Source organism: Euphorbia lathyris, chromosome 5 (genome assembly GCF_963576675.1).
Source record: "Euphorbia lathyris chromosome 5, ddEupLath1.1, whole genome shotgun sequence".
NCBI classification, from domain to species: Eukaryota; Viridiplantae; Streptophyta; class Magnoliopsida; order Malpighiales; family Euphorbiaceae; genus Euphorbia; species Euphorbia lathyris.
Genome location: NC_088914.1, coordinates 90,899,967 through 90,914,688, shown reverse-complemented (window position 1 = coordinate 90,914,688; position 14,722 = coordinate 90,899,967). Strand labels below are relative to the sequence as shown.

General features: G+C 31.3%; 1 protein-coding gene across 2 annotated transcripts; it reads left to right on the top strand.

Moving 5' to 3' along the window:
• Positions 1-2,553: 2,553 nt before the first annotated feature.
• Positions 2,554-12,477, top strand: LOC136230016 (uncharacterized). Of its 2 annotated transcripts, XM_066018943.1 has the most exons (6): positions 2,554-2,735; positions 6,977-7,048; positions 7,136-7,350; positions 9,391-9,561; positions 10,510-10,748; positions 11,857-12,477. In XM_066018943.1, the coding sequence occupies exons 2-6, from the start codon at positions 6,979-6,981 to the stop codon at positions 12,104-12,106; spliced, it is 945 nt and encodes a 314-aa protein (XP_065875015.1). In that variant the 5' UTR covers positions 2,554-2,735; positions 6,977-6,978; the 3' UTR covers positions 12,107-12,477. The 2 variants fall into 2 exon arrangements, with proteins under 2 accessions (XP_065875015.1, XP_065875014.1); XM_066018942.1 differs by lacking the exon at positions 2,554-2,735 and having other exon boundaries at positions 6,830-7,048.
• Positions 12,478-14,722: the final 2,245 nt, after the last annotated feature.

Below are 14,722 nucleotides of genomic sequence, written 5' to 3'. Positions count from 1 at the left end.
TGAGATTTATGAATTGGGTGTTTAAACCTTTTAAATTATGTGTAAAAACATATTTTATTTGGTATGTATAGAAAAAAATGACATATTGAGAATTAAGATAAAGGACCGTGCTTTACTTTTTGTCAAAACGAGGACTGAGGTTTTCAACTTTAGCAAAATAAGGACTTTTTCGATTGATACTATTAAAATCACTATTGACGACTTCAAAAATGATATATTTTAATAATTAATAATATTCTAAACAACTTTAATTCTTCAACTTTTTTATTTTGAGATTATTTAGATGATGTTTGGTAAAGAGAGAGAAAGTTAATGTTTAGAGAAAGAAAGTTCCAAAAAAGATGGTTTCGAAAATCGAAAATGTAGTTCCATATCAAATATGATATCGAACAACTTTAATTCTTGAAAATTTTCATTTTCAGGTCGTTAAAGATGGTTTTAATAGCATTAATTCAGAAGATCCTTATTTTATTAAAAGGGCGAAACCTCAATCCTTATTTTGATAAAAAAAAAAGTAAACCACAGTTCTTCATCTGAAAATTAGTGAAACCAAAGAGATTTTATTTAAAATTTACCCTGGTTATAATTTTGTAGTCAATTATGATATTCATATAAAAAGCCCTAAAATTAAAATGTAATAGGATTATATGTATGTGGGCTTTATTTATTTTAGTTCTACTCAATATAAAAACAGAATTATAACGAACTTAGAGCTAGTTTTTTTTTTTTTTTTTTTTGGTATAGGCCCATGAGCCATGACCGGAGCCCAACCTCAAACATGTGTACTCAGCAGTGGTATATATATAAAAAAAAAAAAGGGTAAATTCAAAAAAAAACCTGTGGTTTGATATTGTTAAAAAAAAACCTTTGTAGTTTGTTATTACAAAAAAAAAGGACTGTGGTTTGCGCCGTTACCCAAAAAATGGAAATTGGCTTAACACTGTTAAAGTGCTGACGTGGCACAGGGGTAAAACGGGAAAATGAAATTTTTTTTATTTTTTTCCCTCCTTTCTTCTTCTTCTTCTTCTTCTTCTTCTTCTTCTTCTTCTTCTTCTTCTTCTTCTTCCTTCTTCTTTCTTCTTCTTCTTCCTTCTTCTCCCCTCCTCCATTCTTCTTCTTCTTCATCCCTCTTCTTCTTCCTTCTTTTTTTTTTTTAAGTTTCGGAAATTTCCAGATTTCTTCGGAAATCTGGAAATTTCAAATTTTCCAGATTTCCGTCAGAAATCTAGAAAAATTCCAGATTTCTGACGGAAATCTGGAAAATTTCCAGATTTCCGGAAATCTGGAAAATTTCCAGATTTCTTCGAGTAAGGGAATTTTAAAAAAAAAAGAATAGAAAAAAAGAAGAAGGAAGAAGAAAAAGGAAGAAGAAGAAGGGAGAAGGAAGAAGAAGAAGGAGGAGAGAAGGAAGAAGGAAGAAGGAAGAAGGGAGAAGGAAGAAGATGAAGGAGGAGAGAGAAGAAGAAAAAGGAGAGAGAAGAGGAAAAAAAATAAAAAAGATTCGATTTTCCCGTTTTACCCCTGTGCCACGTCAGCACTTTAACGGTGTTAAGCCAATTTCCGTTTTTCGGGTAACGGCGCAAACCACAGTCCTTTTTTTTTTGTAATAACAAACCAAAAAGGTTTTTTTGGAACAACATCAAACCACAGGGGTTTTTTTTGGAATTTACCGTAAAAAAAAAGTTGACATAAATATTAATTAAGTATAAAATTACAACTAAGTCATATCACCAAACTTAAATATGTCATTATTTTCTATATATTATAATTTTGCACCATAATTTAACAATTCTAAACTCTAATTCATAAATAATAAACAATAGAAAATATATTCTAGACTTATAATTTAAAATCATTACTTGACATAATTGTATATAGTTTTTTTAAAAGTGAATTTATATGTAAATTTTCTTTAAAAAAAGTAAAGATAAAATAAGGCTTAGTACTCCTGAACTTGTTGAAAAAGTTCGATTGATGTTCTGAACTTTCAAAATATTCTAATACCATTTTTAACTTATATAAAATATTCAGTTGGCCCTTTAAACTTGCATAAAATGTAATCAAATTGTAAAAAAGTAAGTTAAATGCGGAATATGTGTTACACACGTCTTATAAAAGGTAAAACGACCAATATCGGGGTATGCGATTCTAATATTAGAGAATACAAGTTTTACGGTTGAATAAAATTTTGTGAATTATGTAATAACATTTTAAAGTACGTGGAGCACATCTTTCGTGTCACGTCCGTGTCTAAATTTCTAAAATTTATATTTTGATATTAGTATATATTATAATTATTGGGTGTATGATTTTTATTTGGTGCTATAGGAAAAGTTTAGAGTTAATTTGATGGTTTTATATGTAAATTAAAAGCTTAGAATAATTTTAAAAGATTATATGAAGATGGAGGATCAAACGTGATATTTTTCAAGTTGAGATAGATATATCTGGAACAGATATACTCGAGCATCATCATCAGCATATGTTTTCTTTCATTTTCTTTTTCTTTTCCTGTTAAATTCATCAGTTTTCTCTGAACCATTTCTCCACCGTTTCTTTGATTTACGGAGATTCGACCATCCGAATCACTTGAAATTGAAACCATAGCATCTTTATATATAGATCTAAGTTCTAACCGAAGAGTTTTTGAGTTTTGACAGTGTTTGGAGGGAAACGTCTCAGACAGAATTTAGAGGAGAATCGATCGGGTGTATTTTCCTCAATTAGGGATCAAGGTAAGTAACTATCAACTATATTTTGAGTTTTATGTATATAGATATATATAATCAAAGAATTTTTAGAAATTGATATTTCAGGGTTTATACGGGTATTTTGGGGTTTTCCACGATTTTGCTTTTTATTGTGAAATTATGGTTCAAATGAAGCTATTGACTATGCTTCTATGTGAATTTCAGCTTTTATTTGATTATGTTGATTTAAGGTTGCTTAAGGATTGATATTATGAATAACTGTGGTTATTTTTACAAAAGGGCTAATTAAAGCCAAATGATTTATGGTTATGAAATAGTTTGGAATTTGATTGTGAAAGGAAATTTGAGCACGTTATGATTTTATGATTTTATATCCATCGAAAGTTATCTGGATCGATGGTTTTATATTTGAAGACCATGTTCAGTGAGGGACATGGCCTGTGTACACAGTCTGAAGACCTATTGGGTATGGCAGCGAAGTGTTGGGTAAGACCATATGAGATATGCAATGTTAAGAGACGTCTCGACTATATATGTGGTTATGGATTGATACTTAAGGGGAGAAACTCAAGGATGGATACAATATTTTAAGTTTATTTGGATTATGTTTTCAGTTATGATTGATTTTGATATAAGGTTTTACGTTTGATTGATTACGAGTTGGTTTGATAAAATATTTATTTGATTACAAGTTGGTTTGATAAAACATTCATTTGATTATGAATTGGTTTGATGAAACATTTATTTGTTTTGACAAGAGACATTATATATATAAAGTTATATGAACTTAAGTTTTGAGTATATTTTATAAGATTTTGATTAAATCCCTTTATAAATGTATATATGTAGCTATGTTAAGTAAAGTTGGTTTTTATAGCTGATAGTTTCTTACTGAGATTTTTGTCTCACGTTTTTAAAATGTTTTAATGTTTTTAGGTGAGAAAGTACAGGATATAGAGAAGGTTACCAACCGATTAGGCGAGGTTTGGAAGTTGACTGCTTATTGTTAGAATTATGGTTAGACCTTTGGTATGTCAATTGTAATATATTGGAGTTGGTAAATATATATTGAGGTCCTTGGTAAATATTATGATCTTTCTATTTCACGTCCGATGCCGATTGAGGTCGTCTAGGGTCAGGTGTGACAGTTTGGTATCAGAGCTCTAGGTTAAATTCTTCGTACCTAAGGTTGATAGTAATTGAGGAATATGAATATTTGGTGATAGCAAAGAAATAATCGATAGTAATTGAGGAATAGGGATATTTGGTGCAAGCTAAGAAATAATTTGAAATTTTTCGAAGATTGAGTAACTAGCTAATGAGGGGTCGAAATGAGATTTCATGGTTAGTAAAATATGGGGTGTTTGAAAATTAGTAAATTATTTGATATTTGGTGACATGGGTTACATATATGATCTTAAGTATGACTTGGAGTTGCTATTTGAGAGTTTAATAGTTAGCTTACAACCATATATATATGAGATATGAGTAAATTATAACTTTGAGCTAGAGATAATAGAGAATTGTCTATATAGGTGTTGCGGGAGAATCAGATTCGTATCTGAATCTTATGATGCATTTTTTGACCAGATAGAGGCTGAATCTGTCATAGAGTCCTAAATGAAAGTTCTTTATTTTTGTCTTACGTTTCCAGAGGTTTTTGAATCGCCTTAATCGGACTCCGTATGAAAAAGTTATGCTGAAAACGGCATATGTTGGTCATTTTAGCGTTAAGCCAGAATTTGGTTTTTGCTTTGATTTTTCTCCTTATTTGAGAGACATTGCTACTGGTTTACATGATAAGTTGGTTTTCTTAGGAATATAGGAAATTGAGGAAATGATAAAGTGATAAATTGAAGATAATAGATATGGGATTGAGAAAGATAAAATATGGAGGTTTCATTTAATGGGTTTGGAAGTTGATTAATAATTGGGAGATTATAACATGAATTTAGTGTATTATAGAATCTTAAGTTGAATAAATGAGATCTGAAATTTAAATTATTGTTTTATTGGTGAACTTCATTGGGTTGAGGTTTAGAATTATTGAGAGTTATATCAATGATGTTTAGAGAGATACCGATGTTAGTGATCAATGAGAAGTAAAGTGGGAGAATATAGTAGATGTTTGAGGAAATAATTAAGATATGACTTTTGAGGACACATTTTTCTGATCTTAAGTACAGTTTGAGGTAGGAAATTAAGAGATAAATATGATATAAGAGGATATATATGTTGATAATAAAACTTTAAAAGTTCAGGGAGTCAATCAAACTGTTTGAATAAGTTCACGAGGCAAATAATATATTAAGCCATAAAATAAAATAACATAAAAGCTTAATACATCAAGGCCCCTAGAACTCAGATGGCCTGGGCATGGACCGGCGAGCACGCCCGGCTCGCCCATGCCCAGGCCCAGGGCCATTTAGCTGGATTTGTACACATGAAAATGCTGTTAGGCCCGGTCCGGCCCAAGCCCGTATAAACCCGCTAAAAAATGGACGTGTTTGGACTTTACAACTTTTACATCGGGCCGGCCCGATATAATATATATATATATATATAAATTATAAATTATAATATATTTTTATAAACATAAATATAAATAAGTTTTTTTCAAAAAAAAACTTAAGTTTGCTGTTATATATTAAAAAAAAAGGTTTGCTGTTATATATAACTTATATAAATTATAATATATATATATATATATATATATATATATAACTTATAATATATACATATTTATATAAATTATAATATATAAATATAAATTATAATATATTTTTTAATATATAGATGAGCTTGGACGGGCGGACTTGGGATTCATATCTTAAGCCCAAGCCGAACCCGAGTCCGAGCCCGATTAAATTTCTTACGGCTTGGGCTGGGCTTGGGCCCGTCAGACTTTATTAAAAGCCCACAGGTCCGGCCCGAGCACAGTCCAGCCCGGCCCATGCCCAGGTCTTAAGTAGCCCCCTAAACTTATTTAAAATATCATGATTAAGTTTCCTAAATCCATCAAAACGCTTCAAATGTGTAAAAAGTAGAAAGTTCATTTGTTTTAAAGATTTAAAATCATAAACTATGCATTTATTTCGTAAGTTTTGAATTTTTCACCGTTTTAGATAAATTGAAATGTATATCATTTTAAACAAGTTCAGTGAGGGCAAATGGATAATTGTAAATAAGTTTAGAAGGCTAATAGTTTATTTTAAACAAATCCAAATGTCAAATAAGTTATTTTAAACAAATTTAAGAGCATCTCCAATGTGAGGTGCTTAGAATGGTGCTTGATGAGATAGTGAGTTCTTGGAAAATTGTCCTCCATTTGATTAACCAAAATCTTATACTTTATCATTTTTTTAGGGTAATTAATTTATTAGTTCCTATATTTTGACAAAACACACTGTTTAGTCCCCGTATTTTCAAAAACACATGGTAAAGTCCTTAATATTTTTCTCGGTGAACTGTTTAGTCCCTAACGTTTTTCTCGATGAACTGTTTAGTCCGTGCCTTTAGACTCTCATAAAGATTCTGTTAGTCAATTTGGATTTGCGTTCTTCTTTTCCTTTATGTTCATTTCCTTTAAATTCTAATGCATCTGAAATCAACTTTGAGTGTTCTTCTTCTTGATTTTCTTTTTAATCGTTCAAATTCGAAGCATTGGGTCTGTTTTTTTTCTTGTTCTCCATATAAATAACTTCTTTTTCTAAATTGGATTTCCTCTTTTGAAGTTTGAAGGTAAATAGTAAAGGGTAATTTAGTCATTTCCGAAGTCATAAAGGTAAAAAATCTAACAAACAGACAGAAGGACTAAACCATTCACTGAGAAAAAGGTTAGAGATCTTACCATGTGTTTTTAAAAATATAGAGACTAAACAATGTGTTTTTTCAAAATATAGAGACTAATAAATTAGTTACTTTTTTTTAATATAAAAAATAATTTAGTTGTCTATTATTGATGTATGTTTATGACAATTCTTATAATTAAAAAAACGATACTAAAATAGGTTTAAAGTTTTTGGTGAAGTATTAATTTAGGGTCTACGTATAAAATAAAGATAAAATAAAATAACATAAAAGACTCAGAAGTCGTTAATTTCAACAAAAACGTCCAAAAACACATCATTGGATAAGAAAAAAAGTGAGGACCATCTCTGGTAGTCAATCAAACCTCTTACATTCCATCAAACTCTTACCTTCCTCATTTCTACCCCATCTCTGTAAAACTTTCAAAATTATCCCCTTTCTCTCTCAATTTGCAGCCATGGAAGAAATCAAGCATACCCATTTACACATAAACGGACTAAATTTACATGTAGCTGAGATCGGAACTGGTATTTCACTTAATCTTCTCTTCTTTCTACTTTCCCCCAATTTGAATATTCTGGGTTAAATTTTAAAAATGGTGTCTTTTTGAGCAGGTTCTAAGGCTGTTCTTTTCCTGCACGGATTCCCAGAAATTTGGTACACATGGAGGTACCAAATGGTGGGTGTTGCAGGTGCTGGATATAGAGCAATAGCTATTGATTATAGGGGTTATGGTGACTCCGATCACCCACCGGAGCCGGAGAAAGGGACCTTGCTTGATCTTGTTGATGATGTTGTTGCGCTGCTTGATACTCTTGGTATCAGTAAGGTTAATTTGAAGTTCTTAAATTCACTTCTTTTTATATGCTATGCTTTCTGCCATTTTTTATTCAAGTGAACCGCTATCTATCTTATATTTTCAAGATAAGGTATAAAAATATTTGGTAAGTTGGGTTCTGATAAAAAAGCATTACAAGGCTGTTGATCTTTCTTTTTTTTAGTGTTTTTATATGCACGGATCGAGTCGCATTAAGAGGTTTGGAAGAGTTTATTGCATCTAGAAAAACTAATTTTGAAAAAGCTGGTTTTAAGAGTTCTTTCAATTAGTTTGTTGTTCAGTCTCTTTTGAATACCTTCAACCCCAAATAACCATGTCCTTATTTGTTATTTTATACAAACAGCTATTAGCCATCAGATAAGTTTTACCAAACAAGTTTACAAAAAAGGCCAGTTAAATCAGCTAACGAAAAAGCTAATTAGCTAACATAAGCAGCTAACACCTATTTGCCAAACAAGGTCTAAGTTATTGCTTGTCAAATTGGTTAGTTCTGAATATCTAATTGGTTATTAATTTCATCTTTGTTTGAAATATTATTTTTTTTTATAGATTTTTATAGTTTTCCTATAATCACATTGCACTGTTAAAAACTGTTTGGAACGGTTAAAAATAAAAATTTCTAAAATAGGTGAAATGAATAACACTATGTTAATCGTTTTTTATATTCAAAACTAACTTTTATATTATCAGAGGCTTAATGTGATAGAAAATAATAGATCAGATGCTTAATATGTTTTTGCACCAAAAAATAAAAGATAAGGGGCCTCAAGATGCTTTTTGCCTTTGAAAAATAATTCATCGAATCTGTGTCTTGAATTGTGTCCTCTACAGTTCACATCTGCGTTATTTTATGTTATTAGTAACAGATTACAATCATATAAATAGACGTAAAAAAAGTTAAAAATTATATTATATTAATATCAAATATTTCGTTGAATTCAAAAATATTAATATAAAATTCTATTATAAAGTTAAAAAAAAATGTGATTTTTTTTTTACAACCAGCTAATAGATATATGTGTTTTATAATAATATCTGAAAATTGATCCAACTTGTAACGTTAGAGATAAAATTGCTCTTCGCTATAACGTTAAAATTGCTCCTGAGAGTCAACGTATTAGGAGTATTTTTTGTATTTGTTGCACCTTATCCTGTATTTTCACTCTTAACAATTGTCTCTAAGATTGTTTTTGAGCATGGTTTAACCTTATTGATCAATTGAAGCTCCTGCTGTCAATTTCGCACATGAAAACACTATTTTTACATAGATAATCAGTTTGACAGTAGTTGTGGGACACAATTATCATTTTTGTTGGGCTTCTTACATCAATAAGCTCTTGAACTTGGCTCAGAACCGATTGGTCACTGAATTTTAGGAATGTCTCGTACTTAATACGACATGATTAACCCTCAGTACTAAGTGACCGAGTGAGAGACGATTTGGATAAATTGAAGCGTATATCACTTTAAGTAAGTTCAGGGACCAATAAATCACTCTAGGAAAATTCAGAGGACCATTAGGTCACGTGAAGTCCAAGGATCAATATGTTAGTATAAGTAAATTCAGAGAGTTAATGACACATCTCCAAATCAATCCGTTTTTCTAGACAAATAAGTTACTTTAAACAAGTTCAGGAAGCAATTAGACCACCTAAAGCAAATTCAGGGATCAATATATCAGTTTAAGTAAATTTAAAGAGTTAATGAGACATCTTCAAAATTCAGGGGTCAATCAGCTTTTTGAACTAATAGGTCACGGGATCAATACACCGGTTCAAGTAAATTCTATAGAGTCATGTATTATATCTTTTTGTTTTGTTGTATTTATACCATATATATATCAAATAAACTTTTTAAAAGAGTATAACATTTTTCTCACTTTCTTCATATATTTTACAATTGACCAACCTGAACTTATTTATTTTCCTACACACAAAAACACCGAAAAATCAGTCAAATATTTTCCTGCACAATATTTTCTGACAAACAAACGGGGCTTAAGAAGTAAATTTTGAATCTTTTTGGTGGCAGGTTTTTTTGATTGGGAAGGATTTTGGAGCTATACCAGTGAGCTTATTGGCTGCATTACACCCCAACAGAGTATCTGCCTTCATCACAATGGGTGTTCCTTTCATGCTACCTGGAGCTAATGCTGTTCAACAACATCTCATGCCTAAAGGCTTCTATATTACAAGGTGGCAGGTATAAACTTACCCTAGCTTTCTTCTGTATTTAAATCATAATTGGGATTGAGAAAATGTTCGGGTAAATTGCATTGACGGTCACTAAAGTTTGAAGTCTAATTCACACAGGTAACAGAACTTCATTTTCTTTCAATAAAATAAAATCAATGAACTTCGCATTTGATTTTAACAAAGTCATTCAGACCAAAAACTTATTGGTGCGTTGACGTGGCATAGAACACAATTGACAATATGCCAACTAAGGGTCATACCGTATGGGAAATTATGTTAGGGACTCGCATGGAAGACTGGTCCTAATATAGTTTCTTGTATGGTACTGTGCGAGATTAATATAAGATATATGATTAGTCTTTAACTATCAGCTCAAACTTTTAGTTTAATTGGTTCCATGATATGGTATTGGAGCTTCTTGGACCAAATGGTTGAGGTTTCGAGTCCTTGCAATTTCATTAATTTGTAGAATTAAAAACACGGTGGGATGTGCCTGTGTCGTACACGCTGCAAGACCAAGGCACATTTGCGTGTGGGGGTGTGTCAGAGATTAATATAGATTAGGCCTTAACTATCAACTCGAGCTTTTAGTTTAACTGGTTCCATGATATGTACAAGGATGTATGTTTTTTTTTTTTGTGGCTTAGGTGGTGTGACGTGGTATACACGTGGCTGCCACATATATGTCATGCCAACCGTGAAAGTCAAATATGTGTGGTGTGGGGCTTAGTAGATATATAGTCAACTGTCTTCTGTCATGTCAATATTCCAACGAGTTTTTATACACAATTTAGTTGAAAAATGACTTCTCCGAAGTCAAATGTGCAGTTAAATAATTTATTGAAAGAAACTGAAGTTTAATTACTTTATGAAACGTACCTCACACTTCAGTGACCGTCAGTGTATTTTACTGTAGAATGTTTGCTAATAATGCTTGAAATTGCTACTCATTCAGGAGCCTGGAAGAGCTGAAGCAGACTTCGGCCGGCTAGACGTTAAGACGGTTATAAAAAACATTTACATCCTCTTCTCCGGGACCGAACCACCAACAGCAAAAGACGATGATGAGGAAATAATGGACTTGGTTGATCCTTCTACTCCCTTGCCACCATGGTTCTCCGAGGAAGATCTTGCAGTTTACGCGTCTCTATACGAGAAATCAGGATTCCGCTTCGCCTTGCAAGTCCCATACAGGTAAAAAGCACTCGTTTTCAACACATAGGGATAAGATACAATCGTACTCCTTTCATTTTTCGGGGCAAGCATTGGCCATAAAATGATGTCCATTTCCGCAATATATTTCGACACACCTTAGGGGCTACGAAGGGTCCATGGACCCCGACTTCAAGGAGAAAATAACAAAAATTAATTTGCTGACGGAAATTTCTGTCTAAACATAAAATGTCGTCAGTAATTTTGTTATTTCCACAATTGCGATAAAATCTGACACAATTGGCGGATTTTGTGATGGATTATTCCTTCGTTGATTATAATCCACTAAGTTTTTGTCAATTGACTCAGAGATTATTTGGCTTTGGCTCTGCCACTGGTAGTGACGATCGAGGATTCACTAAGACGGATTCTTATCGTGATTTATGAATGCTAAATTGATATTTTTTTTAGTGTTTTTATATAAAAAAAATTAAAACTCCGTTTAAAGTTTGGGTAAATTACACCCATGGCCACTGAACTTTATCCATTTTAACATTGTGGTTATTAAACTTCAATTCTTAACAGTATGACCACTGAACTTTATACTTTTTAACACAAGTGACCACTCCACTTTAACTAACTCATCAAAATGACAGTTAATGATCTCAAAATGAAAATATTGAGGAATTAAAGTTGTTTAGAACGACATTTATTATGAAACTACATTTTTTATTTTCTAAAATCACATTTTTTCGAGCTTTCTCTCTAAAAATCCACTATCTCTCGTAACCAAACAACATATAAATGACCTCAAAACGAAAAATTTTCAAGAATTAAAGTTCCTTGGAATATCATTAACTCTTTGAATTTTTTATTTTTAGGCCGTCAACGATCGTTTTGAGGCGTTTAGTGGCAACCGGTGTTAAAAAGTGTAAAGTTCAGTGGCTATACTGTTAAGAATTGAAATTCAGTGGCCACAATATTAAAGTAGGTAAACTTCAGTGGCCATGGGTGTAATTTACCCTTCAAAGTTTCATAAAATTTTAGGTATTTTCCGACGATCAGTGGGCGCTCAAGCCTCCCTAAACCCCCTTGACCCGTGCCTAACCATTGCACGCGCTATCTTAACTTTGTTGATGACTTGATGTAGGTCATTGAGAACAGATTGCGGAATAACCGACCCGAAAATCGCGTGTCCGGCATTGTTTATCATGGGTGAGAAGGACTATGTGCTGAAATTTGCAGGCATGGAGGAATACATAAGAAGTGGAATGGTGAAGCATTTTGTGCCTGATCTGGATATTGTGTTCTTGGAAGAAGGTACTCATTTTGTTCATGAACAAATTCCCGAGAAGGTGAACGAGTTAATCATCAACTTCCTCGATAAACATAGTAACTAAAGGTCAGTGATGGATCTAGGATTCACCGAGAGAAAGAGAGCTTATTGCAATTTATGCTTTTACATTTAAAATTAAAGCTTCATTCATAGTTTACATATCCGACGATCAATGTGCTCAAACCCCCTACTCCGCCGGATTCGTCTCTATGATGTTCAATGTGTTATGTTTCAGAATAATAAGAAAGAGAGGCTAGGTATTTTATTGTATATTTAAAGATATAATATATAGTTTCTTGTGTATCGTCATTGTATCCGGCCTGGCAGAGCCGGGGCTGAGCTTGGACAAAAATAAATGTTAGAGCTCATTTGGTTTACATGTTCCTGTTTGTTGTTGCTAATACATAATAGATATTATTGATTTTTCTGCTAAAAGTAGTTGTTTTGAAATTTTAGCCAATACTTTTTTTTTATCTTCTATTTAGAATTAAAAGGTAAAAATAGTTTCGAAAAATGGAAACAAACGGATACTAAATCCAGCTTAGACCCATTTAAGCCGGTCAATTTTTGAGTTGAATTTTAAATTTATAAAATAAAGTGATTTTTTCTTACCTATTAATATTAAATATATATTTATATAAATAATAAAAAATTAAAAAAATATATATATATATTTAAAGTTAAAATTGTAATTTATACACTTTATTCTATAAAATATACTCCACCCATTTTGAAATAGTTGTTATATTTGATCAAATTTTCTTATTTTACGTTATTTACCGGGTTTAGTTTTTCATGACAATTTTTTCTTATTTTACTTTTATTAATGAGTTTGACACTAATTATTTTATCTTTGTCTTAATTAATGAGTGGAGAGTATTTTAGTCTATTTTCTATAAATTTAATACAAATCAATTATTTTCTTGATATGTGCAATTTAGTCAAACGTGACAATTATTTTAAATTGAAAGGAGTAAAAAATATGTGGTTTTTTTACGATTTTCGAACTCAGATATATGATTTTAAGTTTGCAAATATATGTTCATCCTTTGTGTAAATTATAAAACCAGCCATTCCATTGAAAATTAGGGAGTATTTGGTTCATTTTCATGCTTCTGTTCGTCTTTTCATATCAAAATTGAGGTTTTAGGTGTTTAGTTGAGTACCTCATGTTTGCCTTTTACTCCTAAAAAATAGTTTTTTACAAAAGTATTGGAAAAGCAGTGTTATGAAAATAAAGATTAGATTGAAAGTAATTAACAATAATAACATATTATTATAAAAATAAAATTCAAATAAATAAATAGGTGGGATTTGAACCATAACCTCTTACATTAAAATAAATATTTTAACCAACTCAACCATTTAAAATTATTAAAATAATATTATAGATTAAACATAAATAAATATTATGGAGGCTACAAGGGCTGAGGAGCCCCTTCATCCAAGCACATCTATTCATTGTTAAATTAAATGAGCTCAGACCGGACTAGTCTTGGGTTTAAAAATTAAATTCCAAATCTAACTCGATTAAAACCACCTAAAATATTATCTATATATAGAGAAAAATATATTTTAATAATAAAATTAAAATTTATACTATAAATATATACATTAATTACTATTAATAGGATGGTCGGGCGAACCGATCCATGATGTTTTTATAAATCCCAAGTTCGCCTTACATCTGGGTCTAATATTATTTTTCTTGTACAAACTCGATTTATTAACTGTGGACTGGGCATATATCTGACACACGAACATGTTCTAGTTTTTTTTTATAATTTATCCGATTTTTCGATTCAAGGATCGTCGGGCATCCTTTAGGTAGTTTCTCTCCCAATTAAAACTTTTTTTTGCATACGCTATGACTCAAATTCGAGATCTAGTTTAAGCAACTTGAAACTCTTAATTATTCAAACCAACCTTAAATTGATCATAGACCTGTTCACGGGCCTGGGACCTGTTCGGCCCGTCGAGGCCCGTGTCCCTTGGACCGGGCTTGGACATGAACATTTGTTTTTAGACCCAGTCTGATCCAGGCCGCTAAAGCCCACCTCTTTTTTTTGCCGGGCTTGAGATTTATATATTAATATTAATTAATAAAATTTATATATTTATATATTAATATTTATTTTTAAGTATAAATTTAATTTTTTATTATTAAAAATTATAAATATATATTTAGGTGAGCTTGGTATTTGATTTTTGAACCCGAATCTAACTCGGACTGAGCTCGCCTAAATTAATAACGTACTGAGCTGGGCTTGGAATGAGCATTTTTAGACACAAACTCGTTGGATCCAACTCGAGCCGGCCCATAAACATGTCTAATTGATTATGAAAATATTCTAGTGGGATAGCAATTTAAATTATATGTTTTTCTATTTATATAATTCATATGATTGAATATGTCAAAGGAATAATGTTAGTTGGAGCCTAATTCGTCATTTTAGTGACATCTCAATTAAATTATTAATTGAACGGCTTTTTAAAAGGTAAATCAAATTGAAAGAATGATTAAATTATTATTTGGGCCCTGATTTATTAAAATATTGTATTATTGGTGATTAATATCAGATAAATATAACTCCGTCACGTAATGTTATAGAACTTCGAACCAACTCTAAAAATAAAGAGTACGGAGAGTCTCCTCAGCATAATAGAACAATATGATTGT

Bases quoted from the DNA above. Each gene is read 5' to 3' on its own strand.
- LOC136230016 (XM_066018943.1), top strand. From the start codon at position 6,979: ATGGAAGAAATCAAGCATACCCATTTACACATAAACGGACTAAATTTA. The intron at 9,562-10,509 runs GTATAAACTTAC...CTACTCATTCAG, and splicing joins TCTATATTACAAGGTGGCAG to GAGCCTGGAAGAGCTGAAGC. The intron at 10,749-11,856 runs GTAAAAAGCACT...GACTTGATGTAG, and splicing joins GCCTTGCAAGTCCCATACAG to GTCATTGAGAACAGATTGCG.